The sequence below is a fragment of the Furipterus horrens genome, unplaced genomic scaffold (genome assembly GCF_987537825.1).
Source record: "Furipterus horrens unplaced genomic scaffold, mFurHor1.1.pri manual_scaffold_3, whole genome shotgun sequence".
NCBI classification, from domain to species: domain Eukaryota; kingdom Metazoa; phylum Chordata; class Mammalia; order Chiroptera; family Furipteridae; genus Furipterus; species Furipterus horrens.
The window spans coordinates 141718745-141741385 of NW_028327173.1; the positions used below are offsets into that span (position 1 = coordinate 141718745).

Sequence of the window (22641 nt, forward strand, 5' to 3'; positions counted from 1 at the left end):
TCCTTGTAGTTTTTCTGGAGTTCTTTGAAGTTTCCGCTGAGCTCATTCAGCTTCTCCATAATCCATGTTTTGAATTCCATATCTGATAGTTCGCTCCCCTCTATTTCATTTAGCACTCTTTCTGGGGATTCTACCTTTCCTTTTGATGGGAGGTTGTTTCTCTGTCTCCCCATTTTTTTGACTCCTATTGTTTGTTGGTGCTTCTTGGAATGATCTGCACTTCCTGGATCTGCCTCTGGTGGCGTCAGATCATGTACCAGTCTGGCCCTAGGCAGCCTGTTGGAGACTTCCAGGGATCTACTGCTGTTGTCTGTCTTCTTTGATTGTTAATCTATTCAATCTGTGATTAGCTGTCAGGCTTAAGGACTGTGGGTGTGGCAGCTTAATTCCTGTAGGCAGGGCTTTTGCTTCCCCTCAGGCTGACGCCACTTGGAGGGGAATGGTCTACCCGCAGTACTGGGGATGAGTCAGCACTGGGACCCAGTCAGCTGCTCCTCCAGTTCTCCCCTCAAAGCCACCGTGCCAAATTCTCCCCAAGTGTCTCCAGTCCTCTCTGCCTTCCCTCTGCTTGAGCCCAGGGTAAGTGGTGGCCAAAATATTTTCGTATGTGATCCACTTAAGAGCTCTTTTTCTCCTGCTGTTTCTCTCCGGCTAGCAAGAAAGCCTGTGGCTTTTCGCTTTTTACAGCTGATACTATTTTACTTTCCACTCTGTCGCTGTAGGCTGGGAAGCCCAGCTGGGGGTTTAGACCCTGCCCTTCTCAGGGGGAATCCCCGGCTGCTGAGCTGTTTCTCAGTCCCTTCAGCAGCCACCCGTGTGAGCCCAGCCAGCCCTTCCGCGTCTCCGCACTCCCTACCGGTCACGTTGTGATGTAGCGGCCTTTTCTGTCTCTCCGTGGTTATAAGACTTCTTTCCAGCTAGTGTTCCGTTGGTTATTCCAGATGATTTCTCCAAAATTGAGTTGTAAATCCAGACTGGTCCTGGGAGGAGGTTAGTGTAGCTTCCACTTACTCCTCCGCCATCTTGGATCTCCCCAGCAGATCCATTTTTAATTTTAGGGGATATCTCCATATTGCTTTCCACAGTGGCTGCATCAATCTGCATTCCCACCAACAGTGCAAAAGGGTCCCCCTTTCTCCATGTCCTTGCCAGCACTTGTTGTTTGTTGACTTGTCAATGATGGTCATTCTGACAGGTGTGAGATGATATCTCATTGTGGTTTTAATTTGCATTTCTCTGATGGCTAGTGATGTTGAGCATCTCTTCATATATCTATTGGCCATCTGTATGTCCTCTTTGGAGAAGTGTCTATTCAGGTTCTTTGCCCATTTTTTAATTAAGTTGTTTTTGGGTGTTGAGTTTTAAAAGTTCTTTATAAATTTTAGATATTAACCCCTTATCAGAGGTATCAGCAAATATGTTCTCCCGTTCAGCGGGTTGTCTTTTTACTTATTTTTTATATCTTCCTTTGCTGTGCAAAACTTTTTAGTTTGATGTAGTCACATTTGTTTATTTTTTTTTCTTTTGTTTTTCTTGCCTGCGGAGATATATTCAATAGAAAAATTTGCTATGAGCAGTGTCTGAGATTTTGCTGCCTATGTTTTCTTCTAGAACTTTTATGGTTTTGGGTCTAACACTTAAGTCTTTGATCCATTTTGAGTTTATTCTTGTGTGTGGTGTAAGAAGGTGGTCTAGTTTCATTTTTCTTCATATATTTGTCCAATTTTTTCCAATACCATTTATTGAATGAACTATCTTTAGCCCATTGTATGTGCTTGCTTCCTCTGTCGAATATTGACTATAATGGTGTGGGTTTATATCTGGACTCTGTATTCTGCTCCATTGATGCATGTGTGTGTTTTTATGCTAGTACCATGCTGTTTTGATTACTATGGCCTTCTATTTTAGTTTCATATTAGGAAGTGTGATTCCTCCAGTTTTGTTCATTCTCAGATCACTGTTGCTATGTACAGGCTTTTGTGGTTCCATATAAATTTTTGAAATGTTCTAGTTCTGTGAAATACGTCATTGGAATCTTGACAAAAATTATGTTGAATTTATAGATTAATTTGGGTAGTATGGGCATTTTAATGATGTTAGTTCTTCATATCCATGAACACAGTGTGTGCTTCCACTTATTTGTATCTTCTTCAGTCTATTTCTTTAGTGTCTTATAATTTTCTGAGTACAGGTCTTTTACATCCTTGGTTAGGTTTATTCCTAGGTATTTTGTTTTTTTTTAAATCAATTGTGAATGGGATTGTTTTCATAATTTCCCTTTAAAAAAAGGAAAATTATAGGCCAATATCTCTGATCAACATAGACATTAAAACCCTCAACTAAATTTTTAAGTATATTTTATTGATTACGTTGTTACAGTAGTTCTAATTTTTTCCCCTTTGTTCCCATCTGCTCAGTGGATTCCCTCCAGCAATCCCACTGTCCTTAGTTCATGTCCGTGGATCATGCATATAAGTTCTTTGGCTTCACCCTTTCCTATATTACTTTTAACATCCCATGTCTATTTTGTACCAACCAATCATGCTTCTTAGTCCCTGCACCATTTCTCCATTTCTCCCCTTCCCCGCTCCCAGCTCTTAACCCTCCAAATGATCCCCATACCTATGATTCTGTTCCTATTCTGGTTTGCTTAGTTGGATTTTGTTTTTATTTTTTAGATTCAGTTGTTGATAGTTGTGAGTTTGTTGTCATTTTAGTGTTCATAGTTTGATCTTCTTTTTCTTAAGTAAGTCCCTTTGACATTTCATATAATAATGTCTTGGTGATGATGAACTCCTTTAGCTTCACCTTGTCTGGGAAGCACTTCATCTGCCCTTCCATTCTAAATGATAGCTTTGCTGGATAGAGTAATTCTGGTTGCAGGTTGCTTTTCATCACATTGAATACTGCTTGCCAGTCCCTCCCTGTCTGCAAAGTGTCCTCTGAGAAACCAGATGATAGTCCTATAGGCACCCCCTGTAGGTAACTCTCCACCTCTCTCTTGCTGCTCCCAGGACTCGGTCTTTATCTTTCATCCTTGGCATCTCAATCATGAAGCTTTCTGGTGTGGTCCCCTCTGGGTCCAGCTCGCCCAGGACCCTCCATGCTTCCCAGACCTGTATGTCCATCTCCTTCGCAAAATTTGGGAAGTTTTCCTCATTTTTTTCAATTCTTGCTTCCTCATTCTGCACTGGTTGACTGTTTTTTTCTTCCTTATGTTCCAAATCATTGATTTGAACCCTGGTTTCCTTCCCTTCACCATTGGTTTTGTGTGTATTTTCCTTTGTTTCACTTAGCATAGCCTTCACTTCTTCTCTTATGTGTTTGCCGTACTCAAGCATATCTGTCAAGCCTGTGAGCATCTTTATTACCAGTGTTTCAAACTCTGTGTCTGTTAGGTTGGCTATCTCTTCATTTGTTAGGTTGGCTATCTCCTTATCGCTTAGTTCTTTCACTGGAACCTTCATTCGTTTCCCCTTTTGGGCCATACTTCTCTGTCTCTTCATTCTGACAGGCTCCTGTGTTTGTTTGCCTCCACGACCCAAGTAGAGCTGTCACTTCTGTTACATTGTAAGGGGCGGAGCCTTAGGGATTCATCAGTAACGGGCAACCTGTTTCACCATGCCATGATGCCATGGTGCTGTACGTGGGGGAGGGGTCCGAGAGGGAACAATGCTGCCATCCCAGCACTCACCGCCCGCTCCAGGCACCCGTCCCACCTCCACACCAGACCAGTGCCCCTCCAGCTGCCTCCCCGGCCACCGTTCCCAGAATGGGTGGGCCTGTGGATGCTCCAGGACCATGGGAGCCCTTCAAACAAGCGGACCCCGCTGAGACCGGCAGTGTACGCCTCCACCCCAAACCCCGCTGGTCTGCACAGCCAGAAGCAGTGAGTCCTGATCTTCCCCGGTGCTGGGACCGCGGGCCACGAGGTCCGGTGAGGAGCCCAGAACGCTCCCCAGGCGTCCCTCCTGGCCCCTCAAAACATGCGACTGCACCTTCTGCAGGCCTGTCGCAGCCACCACCACACCCCACCTCCCTGCCCAACCCCCACCCCCACCGCCGTCCGGATAGGCATCTCCTCTGCACATCCCTGCCTCCTGGACTTCCATGCAGCTCGACTCCTTGGAACCCCTGGCTGTCTCCAGTCCTGAGGCAGCTGCACTCCCTCTTAGTTATGGGGAGAGACGCAGCATCTCATTGGATATTATTCTTAATGCCCCTCAACAAAATATTAGCAAACCAAATACAGCAATGCATCAAAAAGATCATACACTATGATCAAGTGAGATGTATTCCAGAAATGCAAGGTTGGTACAACATTCTCAAATCAAAAAATGTGATTCACCACATAAACAAAGTGAAGGATAAAAACCATGTGATCGTATCAATAGATGCAGAAAAAGCATTTGATAAAATCCAGTACCCATTTATGATTAGAAAAACTCTCAGCAAAGTGTGATTAGAGTGAACATAACTCGACATAATAAAGGCCATATATGATAAACCCACTGCTAGCATTGTACTCAATAGGCAAAAACTATAAGCATTTTCCTTGAGATTGGGAATGAGACACACCTCTCTTATTCAACATAGTACTAGAAGTCCTGGCCACAGCAATTAGACAAGAGGAAATAAAAAACATCCAAATTGGAAAAGAAGAAGTAAAACTGTCTTTATTTGCAGATGGCATGATATTGTACATAGAAAAACCCAAAGATTCCACCAAGAAGCTCCTAGAACTGATAAATGAATTCTGCTTAATAGCAGGATACAAAATTAATATCCAGAAATCAGTTGCATTTTTATATGCCAATCAGTTATTCTCATTTTAAAAAGACCCTTAAGGGAAGCACTATTATTATTTCCATTTTACAAATAGGTGACTGAACTTGGACTAGATTTGTTTGATGTCAAAGGAAGACCCCCAGTTAGAGTAAAATAAGAATTCAGTGTGGGATTTTCACGGCTTGGGCTAGAGTGGTTGAGCAAGTGGAGAGCAGTAATAGAAATGAGGGGTATTTGGAAGGTAAAACCCTTTCCTCAGAGAGACAGGGCTTTCCTTAGACCTACCCCTGTGAAAATTATATTTCCTCTGTTATTAATGTAATTGTCACTCTGTTTTCTCTGTGGCACTTCCTTTAGTTTTTAAATATTTGAGACATTAGCTAATGAAAGAGGGACGGTGTCTGTTTTGCTCACTTTAGAATCCCCACTGCTTAGTATGCAGTGAGTGCTCAGTAAACACAAATTGAGTTGGTCCAAAAAAGGAAAGGAACATTTAAAGTGAGTCTTCCTCCTTTAAGTTATAAATGGAACAAAATATATCTGGAGATAAAAACAAGATTTGAAAAGGAATGTTAAACTCTCCCTACCACTTTGTAACCAAAAGAACAAGGTCAGAAATGTGATCATAGTATGAAACTAAGGAAGAATGGAAGACAGTGAGTCGAGAGGGTCTATCCTCTACAACAGGGTGGTTTAAAAAGAAAAAAAAAATCTGTTTTTATCTAATTATCAGTGTCTAGTCAGATGAAAGGATTATGAGATTTTCTTACATCTTATCATTTGTTAGGCAGTCCATGTCTGATAACTTTGGGGCCAGTCTTTAACCTTCCAGGTTCCCTGAAATTTGGGGCAATCTAAATGTAGGATCATGTATTACCCAGTGAAATGTAGAAGTCCACTTCATTGGTCCAATTGCTTTCAAAAACAAAGGAACCATTTAAATGAGTTGCACATGAAAGTAGTCCTTATTTAATTATTTATTTCTTCTTTTCAGTCAGCATGAGGTCTAAATAAGCACAGAATTTGTATTCAGTACCTCCTACCCTTGTCCCATGGGAGAAACATTGTGCTGCCCTTCATTTCTGTGGGAGTATTTGTCTAAATCTTTTCTTCCTTCCCACCACTTCAGGTCTCTGAGGTGCTATATTCATGGTTAGAGTCATATCTAGATGTAGAGTGTTGTTTTATATGCCAGCAACAGAAGAGTCGTAACTGTTTTCATCACTCATGGATCCTAGACTTTAAACAGATGAAAGGGTGGTTTACATGGATTGGCAGGGGTCAGAGGATCCTTACTGCTCTCGTAAGCTGAGACAGTAGGCCCAGTTCATAACGACACCATATAAGGTGTCTTGGAATGTGAGTGCATCCATCTCCTTTCAGCGCATGCAATTTAGGCACAGAGAATTAATCCCAGGAAACTGGCCTACAAGAAAGCTGTGGGCTGCTGACTTGACTCACACCATTCCACCCCAGCAGCCATGTATGGGGTCCTTAATGTTAACGCAAATGTACATAGAAGCAGTCTTTCATTCTTTGAAAATTATCCCCAACTGTCCCGGAGCCTGGATTATTCATCAGCTAGCTGCTGGCAAGGAGAAGATGGCTTTTCCAATCCTCCTGGTTTCTCACTCTGAAGAGCTATAAGGTTGACAGAACTTTCGCTTCAGTGTCTCTTTGTAGCATATTAAGGTTTGATTTGTCTCATGACTTGTTGTACAGACTTAGACTAGACATTGCATAACAAACTTTTTCTTGAATATTCAGCCAGTTACATCAATATAAGTTAGAGTAGACCTAGAGGAAGCAGAGAAGTTTGCTCCAGTTTGGCTAGAGTTTTGCTCTCCCTATTCTGTGTTCTTAAAAATTGTTTTTTTAGTTTGGCTAGCTGTTGCTACAAGAAAGCAATTATTAACATTCCTGCCATCCACCAGGACCTTTCCTCTAAGGGTGACAAAGCATTTGATGTGCATCACATGTATAAAGGTGCCAACAGATAAGAGGTTTGCCTTACGTCATCTTCCAAGAAATACATGTTTTAACTATCTCCCTGTTTACTGGAAATGCCATAAAGTAACATAGAGGAGGAATTCTGAACTCCTTTTAAAAAAAAAAAAAACATTAAAATTACTAAACAATTCCTTTATTGTGTCAATATTTCTAGTAGTCAGCATGCATTCTCTCCCCAGTAATTTTATTAGGTTGCTAAAAAAAAAAGTGGTTTTCTTAGAAGAGAGCATGAGCCAAGTGGTAGACCTAAATCCCTCCTTTTATCTGAGAATCGTGACACTATTGTAACCACAAATATTTATTTTTCATTCTCAGAGGAGACGGATAGCCTCTTTGGATCATTCTCTGCAGAATGCAATAAATGCTATGCAGATCTGTTATCCAAATTGTTAGATCTTACAGCCAGACTAAACTATATTCAGTTACAAAAACCCAGCATGGAAAGAAAAGTCTACATGATAAAAAGATAAGCCATCGCTTTTTTAATTGGCTTCATTACTTTAGAGAATTGAAAATGTCTTTGGATGACTTTCAGTGATCAAAGTTTGGCCAATTTAGAACAAGAAATGCTGACCTTTTTCAGGATGGCGGTGAAAGCAGGATAAAAAGGTGGCTCATCCTGCATTTATCATTCTGCATCCTAATTTTTCTCTCCAGATTGTTCGAAAAGCTATCCACATTGATATGTATGGATCTAATTCTTTAGCTGCTATAGGTTATTCCATTGCATGGAATAATAAACCATGCCTTCCTTTATCTGTCCACCTTTTCCTTTCTGTCATTCAGTTAGTTACATCATTCTGGAACTCCACTATAAAGGAGAGCCAGTAATCCGCGTATCCTTTCTTCATCACTGGGACTTGGAAAGATAAGGCAATTACATGAAATGGCTAGAACTCTTGTTATGAAGTGACACAGCATTAAAACTATTTCTACTTTCTTATACGTGTGCTTCCCATCTAGAAGGACAAGATTCCACAAGTGTTTTTTCCTAGTTAATGTAACAGTGAGAGTACATATGTGAAAGTGATGGGAATGCAAAATTAGATCAGTGTGATTAGCTGGGCCTGAAGCCATAAACTCAGCCCCGAATAATACTGCTGAGAACCAAAGGCAATCATTTTACTGCTCCTAAGTGATCTTTAAGCTGTTGAGTGAATGAGGTCCAGAATTCCCCTTGGTCCCTCGATGGACAGTAATGCTCTTGGACCACGATTTTCCATCTTTCTTCTTGGAAAGACTGACTACAGTCAGCTCAGTAAAATGAACCTTGGAAATAAGACTTCTCTCACACCATCTATTCACGGAAGAGCTATAAAAATAAACACATACCCAGCACCTAATGGAGACATGGCAACAAGCCTGAGCGAATGCAAGCCCTTCAGCCTCTATTTTAATTCCCTCTCAGTTTTATTTAGTTTCAGGTCAGGGCAAATGCATCAGTTGTAGGCAGGCATTTGAGTTTTCTGAACTTGTTTATCTAGAAAGTAGTTGAAAGAGATAAGAATGAGTAACTGTGGAAAGAGCCCATGAGGAAAACAGGGAAGGGCATACAGAACAGTATTTCCACAGTTCTATTGCTATCTGGAAACTGCCTGGAACATTTTAATGAAACCATTCTGTGCTATATCAGCTAGTGTTCTAATGTAAGGTCACCTTTTGGTTTCTATACAAAACTCCAAAATAAACTCATAGGTGGGAATTATTTAGAAATGGAGCAGAGCATTAGAGTTCAGTGTCAAGAAGTCTGAACTCAACAGTAGATTAGGAAGAATGTCAAGAGAGACCACCCTTATGTCTCTCACTGCTTCCCTGTTTCTCGTGAAATTGGTCTGTGCTTCCCTGGGATCCCTTCATTCTGCTTTTGATCCCTTTTTCACTAAATCTTCCTTCTGTTTGATTTGTTAGCATTGACTCCTTCCATCAGCTTCCAAGCATATCCTCTTGGTCTGTTTTCTTTTTAAAAATTTTTTTAATATCAGGGAAACATTTTTCCTAAGGAATTCAACTTTGATCTTGTTCAACACCTTCACCATTGACATACAGCCTCTCAGACTACAGTAGGCAGGGCCCTCAGAAAGTCTTCCATTCTCCTCAGAGTGCCTTTTCTCCAGTGGACTGCAGAGCCTTGACATTATACCACCTCATTTGTCCTCCCACTGTCCCTGTGAATAAAACAGTTATCAGGCCTCTTGACATATGAGGGAAGGGATGCTCTAAAAGACAGTGCTTTTCCAGGGACTGTCTACTAAGTCCACAATAGATTTAGACATCCAGAGGGAGAGCTCCCTTGGGTCTCTCTTTGAGCTATTTTTGACTACTATTTCAAACTGGTTTCCATCATTCAAATTTTGTTATCCAAACAGACCTTATCCATGATTTCCTTGGCCTCTAGTTATTACTAATTTTTTTTTAACCTCTCGAGACTACTTATTCTAAACAACATCACCAAAGTTGATGTTGCATGTCAGGTCTAATATTGTGCAATTTGAAAAAAGATTTCTGAGTACCTAATCATAACCATTCATTTCTCATGTATAGGCCCACAATGTGTCAGCTACTGTGCCAAGCAAAGGCAGGAGACAGTTCCTTGGCTTAAAGATCTTGCAGCCTAGCCTGGAGAGCCAATCCTAAACAGATGACTCTACCGTAGGACAACTGCAGTGCAGAGAATAACAGAAAATTCATTCAGGCAATGTTGAGAGCCTACAGTGTGTCACGTTTTGTGCAGGCACAAGTTATCTAGTTATGAACAAAATAGATAAGCTTACAATTAAGAGAAGGAAACCAAAATAAATAGATAAATAAATAATCCAATGTGTGTTACAAATTGTGGAATGTTTAGGTTTAGTGGGGGACATACTTTTAAGAAACTTGCTTTAAAAGTTTGGAGAGACCTCTCTGAAGTGATGACATGTAGCCAGGGAAGGATCTAGTCACGGGAAGTGTAGAGAGAAAAACACCACAAACAGAAGGACTATTATGGGTGGCAGCCTTGAGCTGGGGGAGAGCTTGGCATACTAGGGAAGCCACCCTGAGCTAGTACAGCTGGAAGTGGGGCAAGCTGCCCATGCAGAACCCTGAAGGAATTTGGATTTTATATAGTATTTAATGGGAAGCCTCCAAAGAGTTGGTAAAATGAAAGCAACATGACTGCATTTATGTTTTAAAAGATTATTCTGATTACTGTGTAGGAAATAAATGGAAGAGGGCAAGAGCAGATATGAGATTACTGAAATAGCTCAGGTGAAAACCAAAAGTACTTTGGACCAGAATGGTGGGAGTTCAGATGGAAAAATATGGATGAATTCAAGATATATTTGGAAATAGAAAAGACAGGGATTTGATAACAATTTCGATCTTGTAGTTGAAACAAATAGCCAAAATAATTCCCAGGTTTTGATCATCTCTGTGAATGGTGATGCCATTTACTGAGTTGTGGAGGAGTCTGAAAGGAACAGGTTTGTGTCATGATAAGAGAGTAAGGGATCATTTGAATTTCAGGACAGCTCTTTCTGCCAGGGTGTCCTGCAGAGCATGAGAAAGGCAAATCCATTGTTAGATATTGGAGTCAACGATACAAATTGGAGATTCATCAGCAGAAGAATGGTAGCTGTATATGTCTAGCTGATTATATAAAGACAGAAGAGAGGGGAGTCAAGAGGCAGCCTGAAGGCTGAATATATTTAGAGTGAAAGGGAGAAAGTGACTAAAATGGTTGAGATGTGGATCAATATTAAGCATGAACCTATCTGGCCTGCTGGGGTAAGTACTTTGTCTTTCATGATCATTTTAACAGAACACAGTTTCTGAAAATGTGTGATAAACTATAAATCATGACCTATATGTAACTTATGCCTCAGGGACGTATGATTGATTTGGAACTAAGGAAACTTTGCAAGAATATGAATCTCTGCAAATTGTTCTTGGACTCCAGATCCTGCTCAAGTAGACTTGCATTGCATGGCACAAATGAAATGGGACTGTCCCTTTTCAAATGGTCTTCACAGTTACTTAATAATATAATTAATAATAAAGTGGCCAAGGATTTTTAAAAATTCCCTCCTTACCCAACCGTGCTCTTACTTCTATCCCCATTCCTCCCCATGACTGCAATATGGTATTTGTCAGTGATGCCATGTGCTGCCATCCCCAAGCCCTTGTCCTCCAAATGTTTGTAACTTCCAGCACTTAAAGGAATTCCTGTTTATTCAAAGATGTCCTTTTACAGAACTTTTAAAAAGGAAGCACGTGGCTTTCAGCAGGAGCACACAGCTCCAGCGTGGCCTTCCGTGATGTTTGCAGTAGGCTCTTCTGGCTCCAGGCTCTGTGCCTTCTCCCTTGTGTGTTCAGAGTAGCCCATTCTGTGACTACTTTGCACATGTGAATGTAAAATGTCTGTAACAAGATTTTCCATGTGAGTTGTAATAGTGTGTTTCAGCAGCTTTGTTTTCATGTACCTCCTTTAAAATAGATATTTTAAGTGGTTAATTATGAATATTTATACCCCACATCATTACTTGTGATAATACAATAGCAAGATTGCTACTTTGGCAATTTATTAGGTTTTAAAGCCTTAGAAAAGCATGCATAAGCAATCTTATAAATTATGGGGAAGACATGTAAAATGTTGAGTTTTGAAATTCAAGCAATTGCTTACAGTTAAAACTCTTGGGGGAGTTTTTTCATTCTGCAAAGACAGCCCCTCTAGCCACCCCCAGAGCAGACACCCACATCAGGAAGTCTCTATCCCTAGGAGATGGCATGAATGGGGCTCTTGAAAGTACAGTCAGAGCAGCTGCTGAAATCTTGGGATATGTGGGAACACCGGCCTAATTAAACATTCTGTCCCTCCTCTACTCTCCTCAAAACAACTAGGATACAAGCTGCACCGTAACATCTCACTCCTGCACCCAGTGGTGAGACTGAACTACAAAGACAGGTTCACGCTCCAGAATCAACTGTTGGAGAAAGCCAGCAAACTCCACAAGCAGAAGAACTAATACCTGAGAAAATACACTTAGAGACAGAAGAGGTCTTCAGATCATGTTTTATAATCTCAGAATTACAGAAGGGCACCAGTCCATGGAAAAGAACCCAGTGTAGAACATAGAAATGAAAATTTGGATTAGGTAAAAATTTTTTAGAAATCAGAGAATTCACAAAATGGTAACTTGACAGCACTAAAAATCAAATTAGGGAGTAGAAAGATAGACCAAGTCAAGGGAATTCTTCTAAAATACAGCATAAAGAGAAAAATATATAGAAAGCGTGGAGAAATGCTCAGATAGAGAAAATATTTTTAGAAATTTAATTTATACAAGTCAAGAGAAGAGGAAGAAATAAAGAAACAATATGAGATTACTTACTATAAAAGAAGAAAGCATTACATCTTTTTTTAAATTCTGAAAGAAAATAATTTTGTATCTAGAATTCTGTATTTAGTTAAGCTCTCATCAGAAGGAAGGAGAAAAGTGAATTTTCAAGACATACAGAGCCTAGGAGGTTTACTGTTCATAAATCCATTCTTGAGGTTGCACTCCTTTAATAAGAATGTGAATCCAGGAAGAAGTGGAGTGGCAAAAGATATAATGAACAAATAAAATCATAAAATGATGATTAAATGTTGACTATAAATAATTTATTTTGGGTAAAATCAGTAAGTAAAATTGCAGATCATATCAACATGAGATGTGGCTCAGAAAGTGGCCATGAGATTTGGCAGAGGGAGAAGGGAAAATCAGGCCACGCTATACGGTTCAGAGTGGCGGCATAGAGCTTTTATTAACTCGAGATACTCTTAAAAATCCCAGACATTTGTGCTGAAATATAAATGTACTCATGAATCAAAAAGTTAAAAGTAATTATTTTCAGACCAGTAAAGGAAAAAGAAAACAAGAACAATTTGGTGAATCTAACAAAAGACAGGAAAAGGAAATAGTAGAAAGACTGGTAACTGAAAATGCAAAAATAAATACAGTGGAGATAAGTTCAAATACATCTGTAATCACAATGAACACAAGGGTCAACTTTACCCAGAAGCTGAAAGACCTAGTCAGGGGACTGTGACAGAAAATGAAATGATGTGTTTAAATATGAGAAAGGGAAAAAAACTGTCATTACTTGCATACTCTGATTGTCTTTTAGAAAACCAGTGCTATTTCAACAGTGCTTATCCATTAAAAAAAAAAAACCTGGCTGCTGTGGCTCAGTGGATTGAGTGTCGGCTTGCGAACCAAGTGCCACTGGTTCAATTCCCAGTCAGGGCACGTGCCTGGGTTGCAGGCCAGGTCCCCAGTTGGGGGCGTGAGAGAGGGGCAACCACACAGTGATGTTTCTCTCCCTCTCTTTCTCCTTTCCCCCTCTCTAAAAATAAATAAATAAACAATTTTTTTTAAAAAATTGCCCCATACAATTCCAAATGATTAATCAACCAAATATAGAAAGACAAATAAAAGACAAATGTATAGAAGAAAATATGGGACATCTTTATTCCCTTTGGGAGTAGCCGAGACCTTTTTAAAAGTGAATTTAAAAAGCAAAAGACACAAAGAAAGTACTTATTACGTTGACTACTTCAAAAGTAGATGTATAAGTAAAAGGCATTGCAAAGACAAAAGGCAAGCAAAATCATGAGAAAAGATGTTTGCAATACATATAGTAAGGATTTGTTCCAAAATCTATGTGATTTGCAAAAATTAAAGTTTGATGATATTGCTTATTGCTTATTAATAATATAACATAGCACTCTGTGGAAGACTATTTGACAGTCTCAACTAAAATTAAAACCATACATACCTAGTGAGCAAGCAAATTTTCTTCTCTATATCTGACTTAGAAAACCATTGCATGTTTGCACAAGGACACTCACAATTCTGCAAGGATATTTCAAACCAGTAACAGTAGTTGAGTCTCAGGAGAGGGTGAGAATGTTGTAGGGAGCAAAGGAGGGCGTGGGGCAGAGGGCTGTGAACGAGAATTTCTTCTGTAATGTTTAATATTTTATGGGGAGAATGAGCCTCACCTAGGGTAATTAAAAATAAATTCTTCAAAATCTTTGGGTGGAAGTTTTATTTTCAGTTTTTTAGTGTTCAGAATAAGACTCTCCTGTGGCAGTTAAAAGAAAAAGTAGCCTGTCTGTTAATAATACAAGGTTCCAGGTGCTTGCTTTCTACGATAGGAAGAGTTTTAAGATGAGAATGACGTTACGTATCCCTTCACGTTGTGTTGATGAATTATGGTTGGAAATTGTCTGCATTTATCTTTAGGTATATCAATTTTTAATATTTAAACATCTGTATATATTTTTTGTTTGTTTAATGCTAATGTGGTTGGGACTTATTATTTAGTCCACCATTTGGGATGGCAAAATCTTTAAAAGCACATCAAAGGCAGATTATTCTTTCCAGTCCTGTTTCAAGTGTGCAAAAATTGGTAGGTTATGCACTTAAATTTTTAACTTCATTACATAAATGGCATTAGACCAACCATAAAATAATTACCAATGATAACTGCATTGTTTCAACTGAGATTTTTTTTCATAACTTTGAGTCATTTTTCCTTCTCAAAATGAGAATTGGATTTTTTTTTTGTTTTGTTTTGGTTTCTTTAATTATGTCCTAAACACCCAACTTTGATCATATTTTTCTTCTGCTTTGGAAATTTATTTTTCCATCAGTCATTATATTTTTTTAAGAAACGTCTTTAATTTTTTTTCTTTTTTTTTTTTTTTTTAGGGAAGGAACAAAGCTAGCTAAGAAACAGATGTGTCCCATATAAAATATGCAATAAATCTTGTCCCACAAATTCTTTGCTCTGAACTTTCTGACAGAAACTGTCAAATAGCCACTTTAATTCAGGTATAAAATGTTCACTCTGTGTCATGGCGCCAACCGCCATATGCCAGAATAAAGTTAGTGACCAGCCATAAAAACAGCAGCATAAGCACCTTTGAAACGTACAAGCCATCGTGGGTGAGAACGACCCATATAAATCCATGGGGAATTAATCTAGGCTTTGCTACTATCCTGCTGTGCATTTACAATGAGCTTCTACTCCCACACAGCAGAAGTAGTAATACTTTTAAAAGGAAAGAGAATAAGAGAGCCGTGTGTCCCTCTAATGAGCTTGTGGGAGGGGAGGAGGGGGTTCACGGATCAGAAAGCAATCGCTTTCCCTCCCCCTCCTCTGAGCTCTGGAATCCCCTTGAAGAGGGCAGATCCGAGCCTCAGTTGAACATGTGGGGTTCTTCTTCAGCTCCCATTGCCTGGCTTCACAGATCATGTGAAACCAATCTCCCCGACGCGCAATCACAAGAAATGACTTCAGCTTCATAAATCATTGTTCCCATCCCACAGGAGGGAAGGCTATGGTTTTCCTCCAGTAAAACATTTCAAGTCTCTGGTTTCATGAGTTGTTTTTTTGTTTGTTTGTTTTTCCTTCCCGAAATCAGCTTCATGCCGTTTGCACAATTAACCTCAGGCTCCTGCCTAAAAGAAACAGTGGCACTTCTCCAACTTATTCAGTGTTCAAACTTACCCACCTCTCCCAGGTTTTAGGGGAGACCGATTTCCTAGCAGGTGTGTGTGTGGCTGGTTTATCAGAGGCTTCACACTCGCTGCCAAGCATATACCAATCCACAGTAGATTTTCCTATTCAAGATATTTTTTTACCCTATATTTTTCAAATGCAGAAGAAGTATATAAGATTTAAGCATAATGGACAGGCATTTTAACTTATTTAGTATCATTAGACATAATTTCAATACTTGTGGCCATCTAAAACATTTTTCTACTAAGCCACAAATAAAGGAAGACTAAAGGGTAAAGCAATGGATTATTTCCAAGTTGAATCAAAAGATTAAAATTTGCTTTAATTATACTTGATAATTCAATAGTCTTTTATAATCAAACATTTCCCTCCTACAAGGTTTCATTTAAGAAATACTGTCAGAAAATCATTTTGAAATGTTATCTTGGGTTTCTAGAAAATTGTTTTGTTTTATTAGAATAGGTTCCATACCCCCTTTGAAATAAAAACTTATTTTTCAAAAATTATTGTCAAGAATTATAAATTAAATAATTTTTTATGAAAGTGTTCTTAACTGTTGACCTATGCCTTCACATGCTAAATGAAAAAAACAAGAAACTAAATTATATATTCATTATTATCTCAACTATGTAAAAAAAACCCAAATGAGTATGCAATTATAAATATACACATACATTTGTAAAATGAATCAAGATATTAATTTAAGCCATTATTCTTTCAAAGGATTTATTACTCTTTCTTTTTCTTTCAAAGGATTTATTACTCTTTTTAATTTTAGGAAAATTTTGTTAGTAGATTTCTCTCCTTTTTTTTTTGCCTTTTGTTTTATTAATTTAATCTTTATTGTATTTTTTTTCCATTATCATTTAGTCCCCTTATATCCCCTTCCCCCCAGCAATTACCTCACTGTTGTCCATGCCCATGAGTCCTTTTTCCTTTTTGCTTGAAAATATATATATTTTGATAATATAAGGATTTGTTTAAAAAAAAATGGGGTAAGAAAAAAGGAGGATGACAGTTATTGTTGAAAGGTGACTCCAGAGGAGCCACTTTGAATTCTGTTAAACTCACTGTCAGCACTTTCCACCTCTGGAGTCTTATAAGCAGTGTGGTCAGTTTTAAAACCAAGCTTCATTTCTTTGTGTTCTTTTACTGACTCTGATTAGGATCATTGTGCTAATGGTCTTTCTACATATGCATAACTTCTACTGATAGAACACATAAAATGGGCTTTAATGTGGAAAATATTTTCTGTAGCATCTTCTTGGGGAATCCCAGTTCTCCTAGAAATTTTTTCTTGGAAATATCTCCCAAGAACAGACTACTATCTTCCCTGCACCTAGATTCTTGGTAACATCACAACTGCTGAAATTATGGTTATTCTTGGCTACCACTTCTACTAGATCAGTTTAAATCCTCAGCTATGAGAAATTCTTGGACATCTGAAAGAAAAGTAGATAAAGTGTTTTAATACTCAAAGCAATCGCAGATGTCAGGGAAGTTAGACTTTTTTCAGTTACCATGGCTCTGTAAATCCAGTTTCCTAGCAAGTATACTGAGCCTTTGCCATGGTTCTAAAAGAAGACTGGGTTAAGGGTAGCAATGGGTATTTCATAATTACGTACTGGACATTCTGGTGGTCCATTCATGTTCATCACTAGACATCTGAACACTTATTATCTAGAGAGAAAGCTTCAATTATTTAACAAGTGTTTTATGAACAAAGATGTCAGAGGTTTAGTATAAATAAATCTAGATGAAGAGGAACTCTTTGTAAAGGTATGGGTTCCATATTATATTTTATCTGATATATGAGTATGGCTGTTCCCCCCTCTTCATTTTTGATTAGTGAAGATCAATCTTAAGCTATTAAGATCTCTGATCATGCGTAACAGCTTTTTATCTGAGTTTTAGTCTTTAAATGTGATTAAAACCATTCTTCATATTGAATATATTTATGGATAATTTATAAAAATATGTGCATGGTTACTTTATAGAGATCATAGAATTCCACATTTGTGTGTATATGGAAGTTTATAAATAAAGAACTTTAGGACTTTAATATAGGTGACTATTCATTTAAATTTAACTTATTCATTCAAATGCTAGTTTTTCAGTTATGAGTTCTAATTTTTCTAATTTTTACTGTGCAATGATATGATAATTTTATAACTTTTAAGCAGGAATCTACAAAGATTAACAATGTGGTATACTAAAAACTAGACTGAATCGAGGGGACAAGTCCTGTCTTTTTTGCCCCAAACTAGTTGTATGAGCTTAGGCAAGTCTCTCATTTTCAATGTGCTTTGCTGCTGCTTCCAACAGCATCTATATTAAATGATGCTAATTCTTGGAAAAACATATGAAAAACAAAAAGCCTGTTAACCAGAAAGGTGGAAATAACAGCCTGTAACATTTTGGTATAACATCTGATTTTTTAAAGTATATGTATCCTTTAATTCTGTAATATAAATTTTAATGTAATTTTAGTCACACCATATCTACTGCTTTATATTCTAACTTTTTAAATTATTTTATTGAATTTATCGGGGTGACATTTATTAATAAAATTATATAGGCTTCAAGAGTACAGTTGCATAATACATCATCTGTATATTGTATTGTGTTCACCATCCCAAGCCTCTTACATCACCATTTATCCCCCTTTACCCTCTTCTACCTCCCCCTCCCTCTTTCCCTCTGGTAATCTCACCATACTGCTGTCTACAAGTTGTTCTTTATTAATTTTTTTCTTAATCCCTTCACCTTTTTTTACCCAGCTCCTCAACCCCCTCTCCTCTGACAGCTTTCAGTCTGTTTTTTTAATAGATGTATCATTTATTTCTGTAAAATAAATTTTAATGTAATTTTAGTCATAACATATCTACTGCTTTAAATTTTTGCACTTCTAAGTATGTCTTCGCATTTTCCTGTGATATTATATGAAAGCATAATTTGAAGCATTTGGATCTAGTACACTTGCTTCAGGCCTTGGGGAGTTTATTGTAGGGATACACATTATTAAAGAAAAAACAGGAGGTTCAGTTACTCAGACAAATCTCATGGGAACCCAAGAAAAGTGAAACAAATAAATGTCATTAGATGACTGAGAATTGCTGTGGTGGTGGTAGCAAAGATTGTAATAATTTACATTTCCTGATCTAATGTGCCAGGTGAATAGTTAAGCACCTTACAAACATCTCATTTAATTATTGCAACACCTGTCTAATATAGGTCTTATTATTACCTCCATTTGTAGATTAGAAAACTCAATCTTAGCCAAGTTGAAAAACTCGTCCAAGGTCAACAAGTGGAAAATAATGGAGCAATTTGAAGCTTTGGTGGGGGGGCTATCATCTACCATATAGAACCCATCTGAAATGTGCGTTGTAAAGATTAAATGATCTATGTAAATCCCTTAGCATATTATCTGTCACACACTCAGTGTTCAGTGAATATCCATCATCATCATCATCATTGCTGCCACCACTATCAATCTTATTATTTTACTCAGTTGTATTAAACTGCCTCATTAGCAACTGACCAGACAGTAGGTTGACTCTCCTTGGATCCCGTTAGCTGTGGCTGGTGGGCTGAAGTGGTCACACATCGTTCAGCACAATATTCTATTATTATAAATCTAATGTTTATTTATTCAGTCTCCTATTGTTTAACTTGTCTCATTTGTAGCATGAGAAGTTTACACTAGGTAATTTATCACATTTCTTCTAACTCCAAAGTTTTCAAGTGTAAGATTTTACTTTATCCAGTATACAGATGAACAAGGCAAGGTACAAAGAATCAAGTGTTGGCCCTAAATAACATGAATAGTCATCAGAGGCAATTATGGGAAACCCAAAGAAGCCAGCTGGTGAACTTACTTTTAAGTTGTTAACATGGCGCTTAAAGGAAGATTTGTTGAAAATCAAGTACTAACATGCTATGAAATAAAAAAATGAACAAATAAATAAGGCCCTTGCTTTTAAAGAGCATACTGTAAATAAGAAGGAAAAAATGAGCATGGAGTCTGTTACCACTTTGCTCATGAAGCTGCCCCCAAATTCAGTCTAGCTAGCAGCTGCATTTGTTGTCATCCTCACCAATGAATAGATCAACAAATCACTGACTTATTAACACTTCCTGTATAGTCTCAAGTGCTAAGTATTTTGAATACAAAGTTTAAAGAAAGCACAGTCCATGCCTTCCAGAAATGATATGAGTTACAGCTTTAGGCTAGTGCTAATACCAAGAAAGGACAGAGGTGTGTGGGAAAGGAGACCTTCCAGTATCAGTATCCCTGCAAGTTATCACCAAATGGTCATTTATAGTCTCATGACCCCGAACCCCATTGTCTTTGAAATTTCACCAAGGTTCTTCATGCAACACAATGGGGACAGCCAGTTTTAACAAATCTAGCTTCTTTGCCATTCCTAATATTTCCTAAATGGTGATTCATTTGGGGTCTGCTCCCTGAGTGATGAAGCTGCGGTCAGAGTTCACTATTCCTCCATGACCCCTGAAAAAGTCTAAAGCCTGGTGGAAGGTCTGAGCCTTCCCGTTGGGAATGAGATGGCAGTGAGACAAGGGGAGGTGCCCCAGGAAACAGGATTTATGTATAATTCTTCTCTAAGTGAAACTCATGTTTTATAAAGATGCTTATTTAGAAGTATCTATGGAAAAATGACTAAGAAAAAACATTTTTACAAGAGGCATGTCATGTCCATTAACGCTGATAAGTTAAAGGTCTATATGGGCCTAGAAGATGAGGTAGCATGGAGAATTGCGGGGCCTGCTTGAGGCTCAGCCACCTGACTCCCATTAATGTTAATAAGCTTCTCACCGGATCATTCTAAAATTTTACCCCCATGGTCTGTTTTAAAGCATCAAGAGTCAGGAAATTTAGAGTGAAAGCTGAAATTCCATCTTGGCACTTTCTCTCTGATGTATATACTTTTATGAAAAATGTGCAGTACAGTGCAGCTCCAAGACACCACCTTAGTGTTTGAGAATTCTGGGGAGAAACACTGCCCCCCACCCCCTGGGAAGCAGCGGGGGCATTAGGAAGTATATCGGATTGTGAGTCAAGAGACCTGGATTCTGACCCTATTAGTGTGATCCAGGAAAGCTACTTCATCAAGTAGGATCCATTTTCTCATTTTTTTAAATTAAATTGTTGGACTAGGTTATATAATAGTTACAGATTATATTGTCTTATCAGCTTTCTCAAGCAATGTCACTTGTATCACCTTGAAGCCAAAAAAATTGCTGAGTACAGATAGTTGTGTAGACTTGAGGGACTCCACTGGACTAAACAAGCAAAGTGGAAAAGATAGTGGGGTGTTAGAGGCTAATTAAATGATTTCTTTCAAAAAGAATGAGCAAAATTCCTCATAAAGTCTAAAGATGGAGTCCTGTGTTATTACTGTCAGTTAAAAAACTTACCTGTGGGGACAAAAAGTCTCATCTAAGGTGAAGGTATATTGAAAATAAGTCATACAGCTTTTACAGAGGGCTGACTTGTAAGTCAGTCATAAATGATGGATAAATTTACTTCATTTACATATACTTGTAACCTGGTTACCTTCTAGAATGTTGACCAGTTAAAATGGTTACTTTTGCAATAGCTACTATAGAGAAAAACCAGGTGCATAATCTAATGAACACTTAGGATTATTCTTGTAGTCTCTCAAACTGTATTCATCACTGACACAAGTGATGATTACAGTCATCATAGAATATAAAAGAATATTTCCTTCCATTATGTAATCAGAGAGATTTTTCTAAATCAAGTTATTATAGCAATAAATTATTTTATGACACATTGAATAGTATCATGTCTGGGTTTAGAAATATAAAAATGTAAATAACTTAAAATCATAAGTCACTTGTAAGCTTGATTGTATCAGGACTTTTTTCTACCTTTTGTGAGAGAATTAAGCCCAAGAGTTGACATCTTCCTATGCATGGAATTGTGCCACTTATGTGCTTATGGGGAGAAAGAGGCTGAGAGCATAAGCTGTTCGAGTCATTTTCCCAGTTACGCAGTTCAGAAGAACTTTGGTTGAGAAAGGTCCCAGGTGCCCAAGGTAGGTGATGCCAGCATTTTGCTTTTATTTGATGCCCATAAAAATATTCAGGTTCATTTGTAAACGGCAACTGAAAAATGGCAGATAAAAATGATGATAAAGATGAGCTCTGGAAACTCTGATTAAACACAACAGAATCTTGGCTCAAACATCAGCCTGAGAGTTAGACTAGATGACTTTTAAGACTCCTTTTATCTGAGTTCCTTTGATTTTATGACTAAAGACCTCTTCAAAGTCTTCCGATACAATGTCTTTTACTTGGTACTTTCATCAAAAGGCTGAGTTTTCTAGTCCACTTTAGCCTCAGACAGGTGACCTGGAAATCAAGTTATACCCATATATTGGGAATCCTGATATCATGCCTTTTCAGAACCTCATACCAATTTACACAGAAAATCTCAAACGGCCTGTTGTGCTCTTGAGATTTACTGTCCAATTAGATGTTTGCAAATGTAAACTCTGTGGCAAGACCAGCTAGGATTGTTCTCATTTAACTAATAAAATAGGAAGACCAGGTAGGAGGGTATCACCCTCTGTGGGCAAGCATACCAAGAGGGAAAAAAATGTAAGGTATGACTGCTGCAAAACTCGGTAGTTCCACGTGTTTATACTCTTCTCCTTTCCAATAAGTGGTAAAAAGGCATCCCTGTCTCCATCATCAGTGTACTGTGGCCTGTGTTGGTGAAAGCATTCTTTTCCCCTGTGAAGTGCATGCTGGGGCGAGTTTCTAAGAAATGAAAAATGACTGCCGTGTTCTCATCAGATGGATACCACATGAAGTGGAGTGTGGTACCTTTGTTTCCTTGTTAGCCTCACCTGCCTCCTCTGTTTGTAGAGCTGTAATAAAAACAGTTTCTTTACTGTGTGTCCTGTTGGTTTATATCAACCACGTCAGGTCTATAAACCATGGTATATTAAAGTGTAATAGACTGTGTAAAGAACACTAGAAAGATATTCCAACCTCTATCCCTTCCCCTCATTTCACAATTTACTACCTCCCAGATGGGTATTCACAAATATGACTTAATTATGTTTGGCATAAAACCCCCACTGTCTTTGAAGACTGACCTCCTCCTTCAGCCACTTTTAAGTGCACAAATGCGACATTCTTGAGGATAAAATTTGTATATTTTGGGATATTTGGATGATGAATAGTCTTAGTCTGAATACTTTCTTGATGTGTACTTTTACTTATAAAAACTTTACA

The 22641-nt window shown here is 38.2% G+C and overlaps 1 protein-coding gene across 3 annotated transcripts in view; it reads left to right on the forward strand.

Annotated features, from left to right (window-relative positions):
• The window catches only part of FMN1 (formin 1), a 393756-nt gene that overhangs the window by 319396 nt on the left and 51719 nt on the right, over window positions 1–22641 (forward strand). The window contains exon 14 of one of the 3 annotated variants that reach the window (XM_090271941.1): window positions 11677–12112. The exons of the other annotated variants lie outside the window; for them this stretch is intronic. Coding sequence (XP_090128067.1) covers window positions 11677–11801 — 125 coding nt within the window. The 3' untranslated portion in view covers window positions 11802–12112. Of the gene's footprint in view, window positions 1–11676; window positions 12113–22641 lie in introns of those variants that run through there. 3 annotated transcript variants of the gene reach the window in all.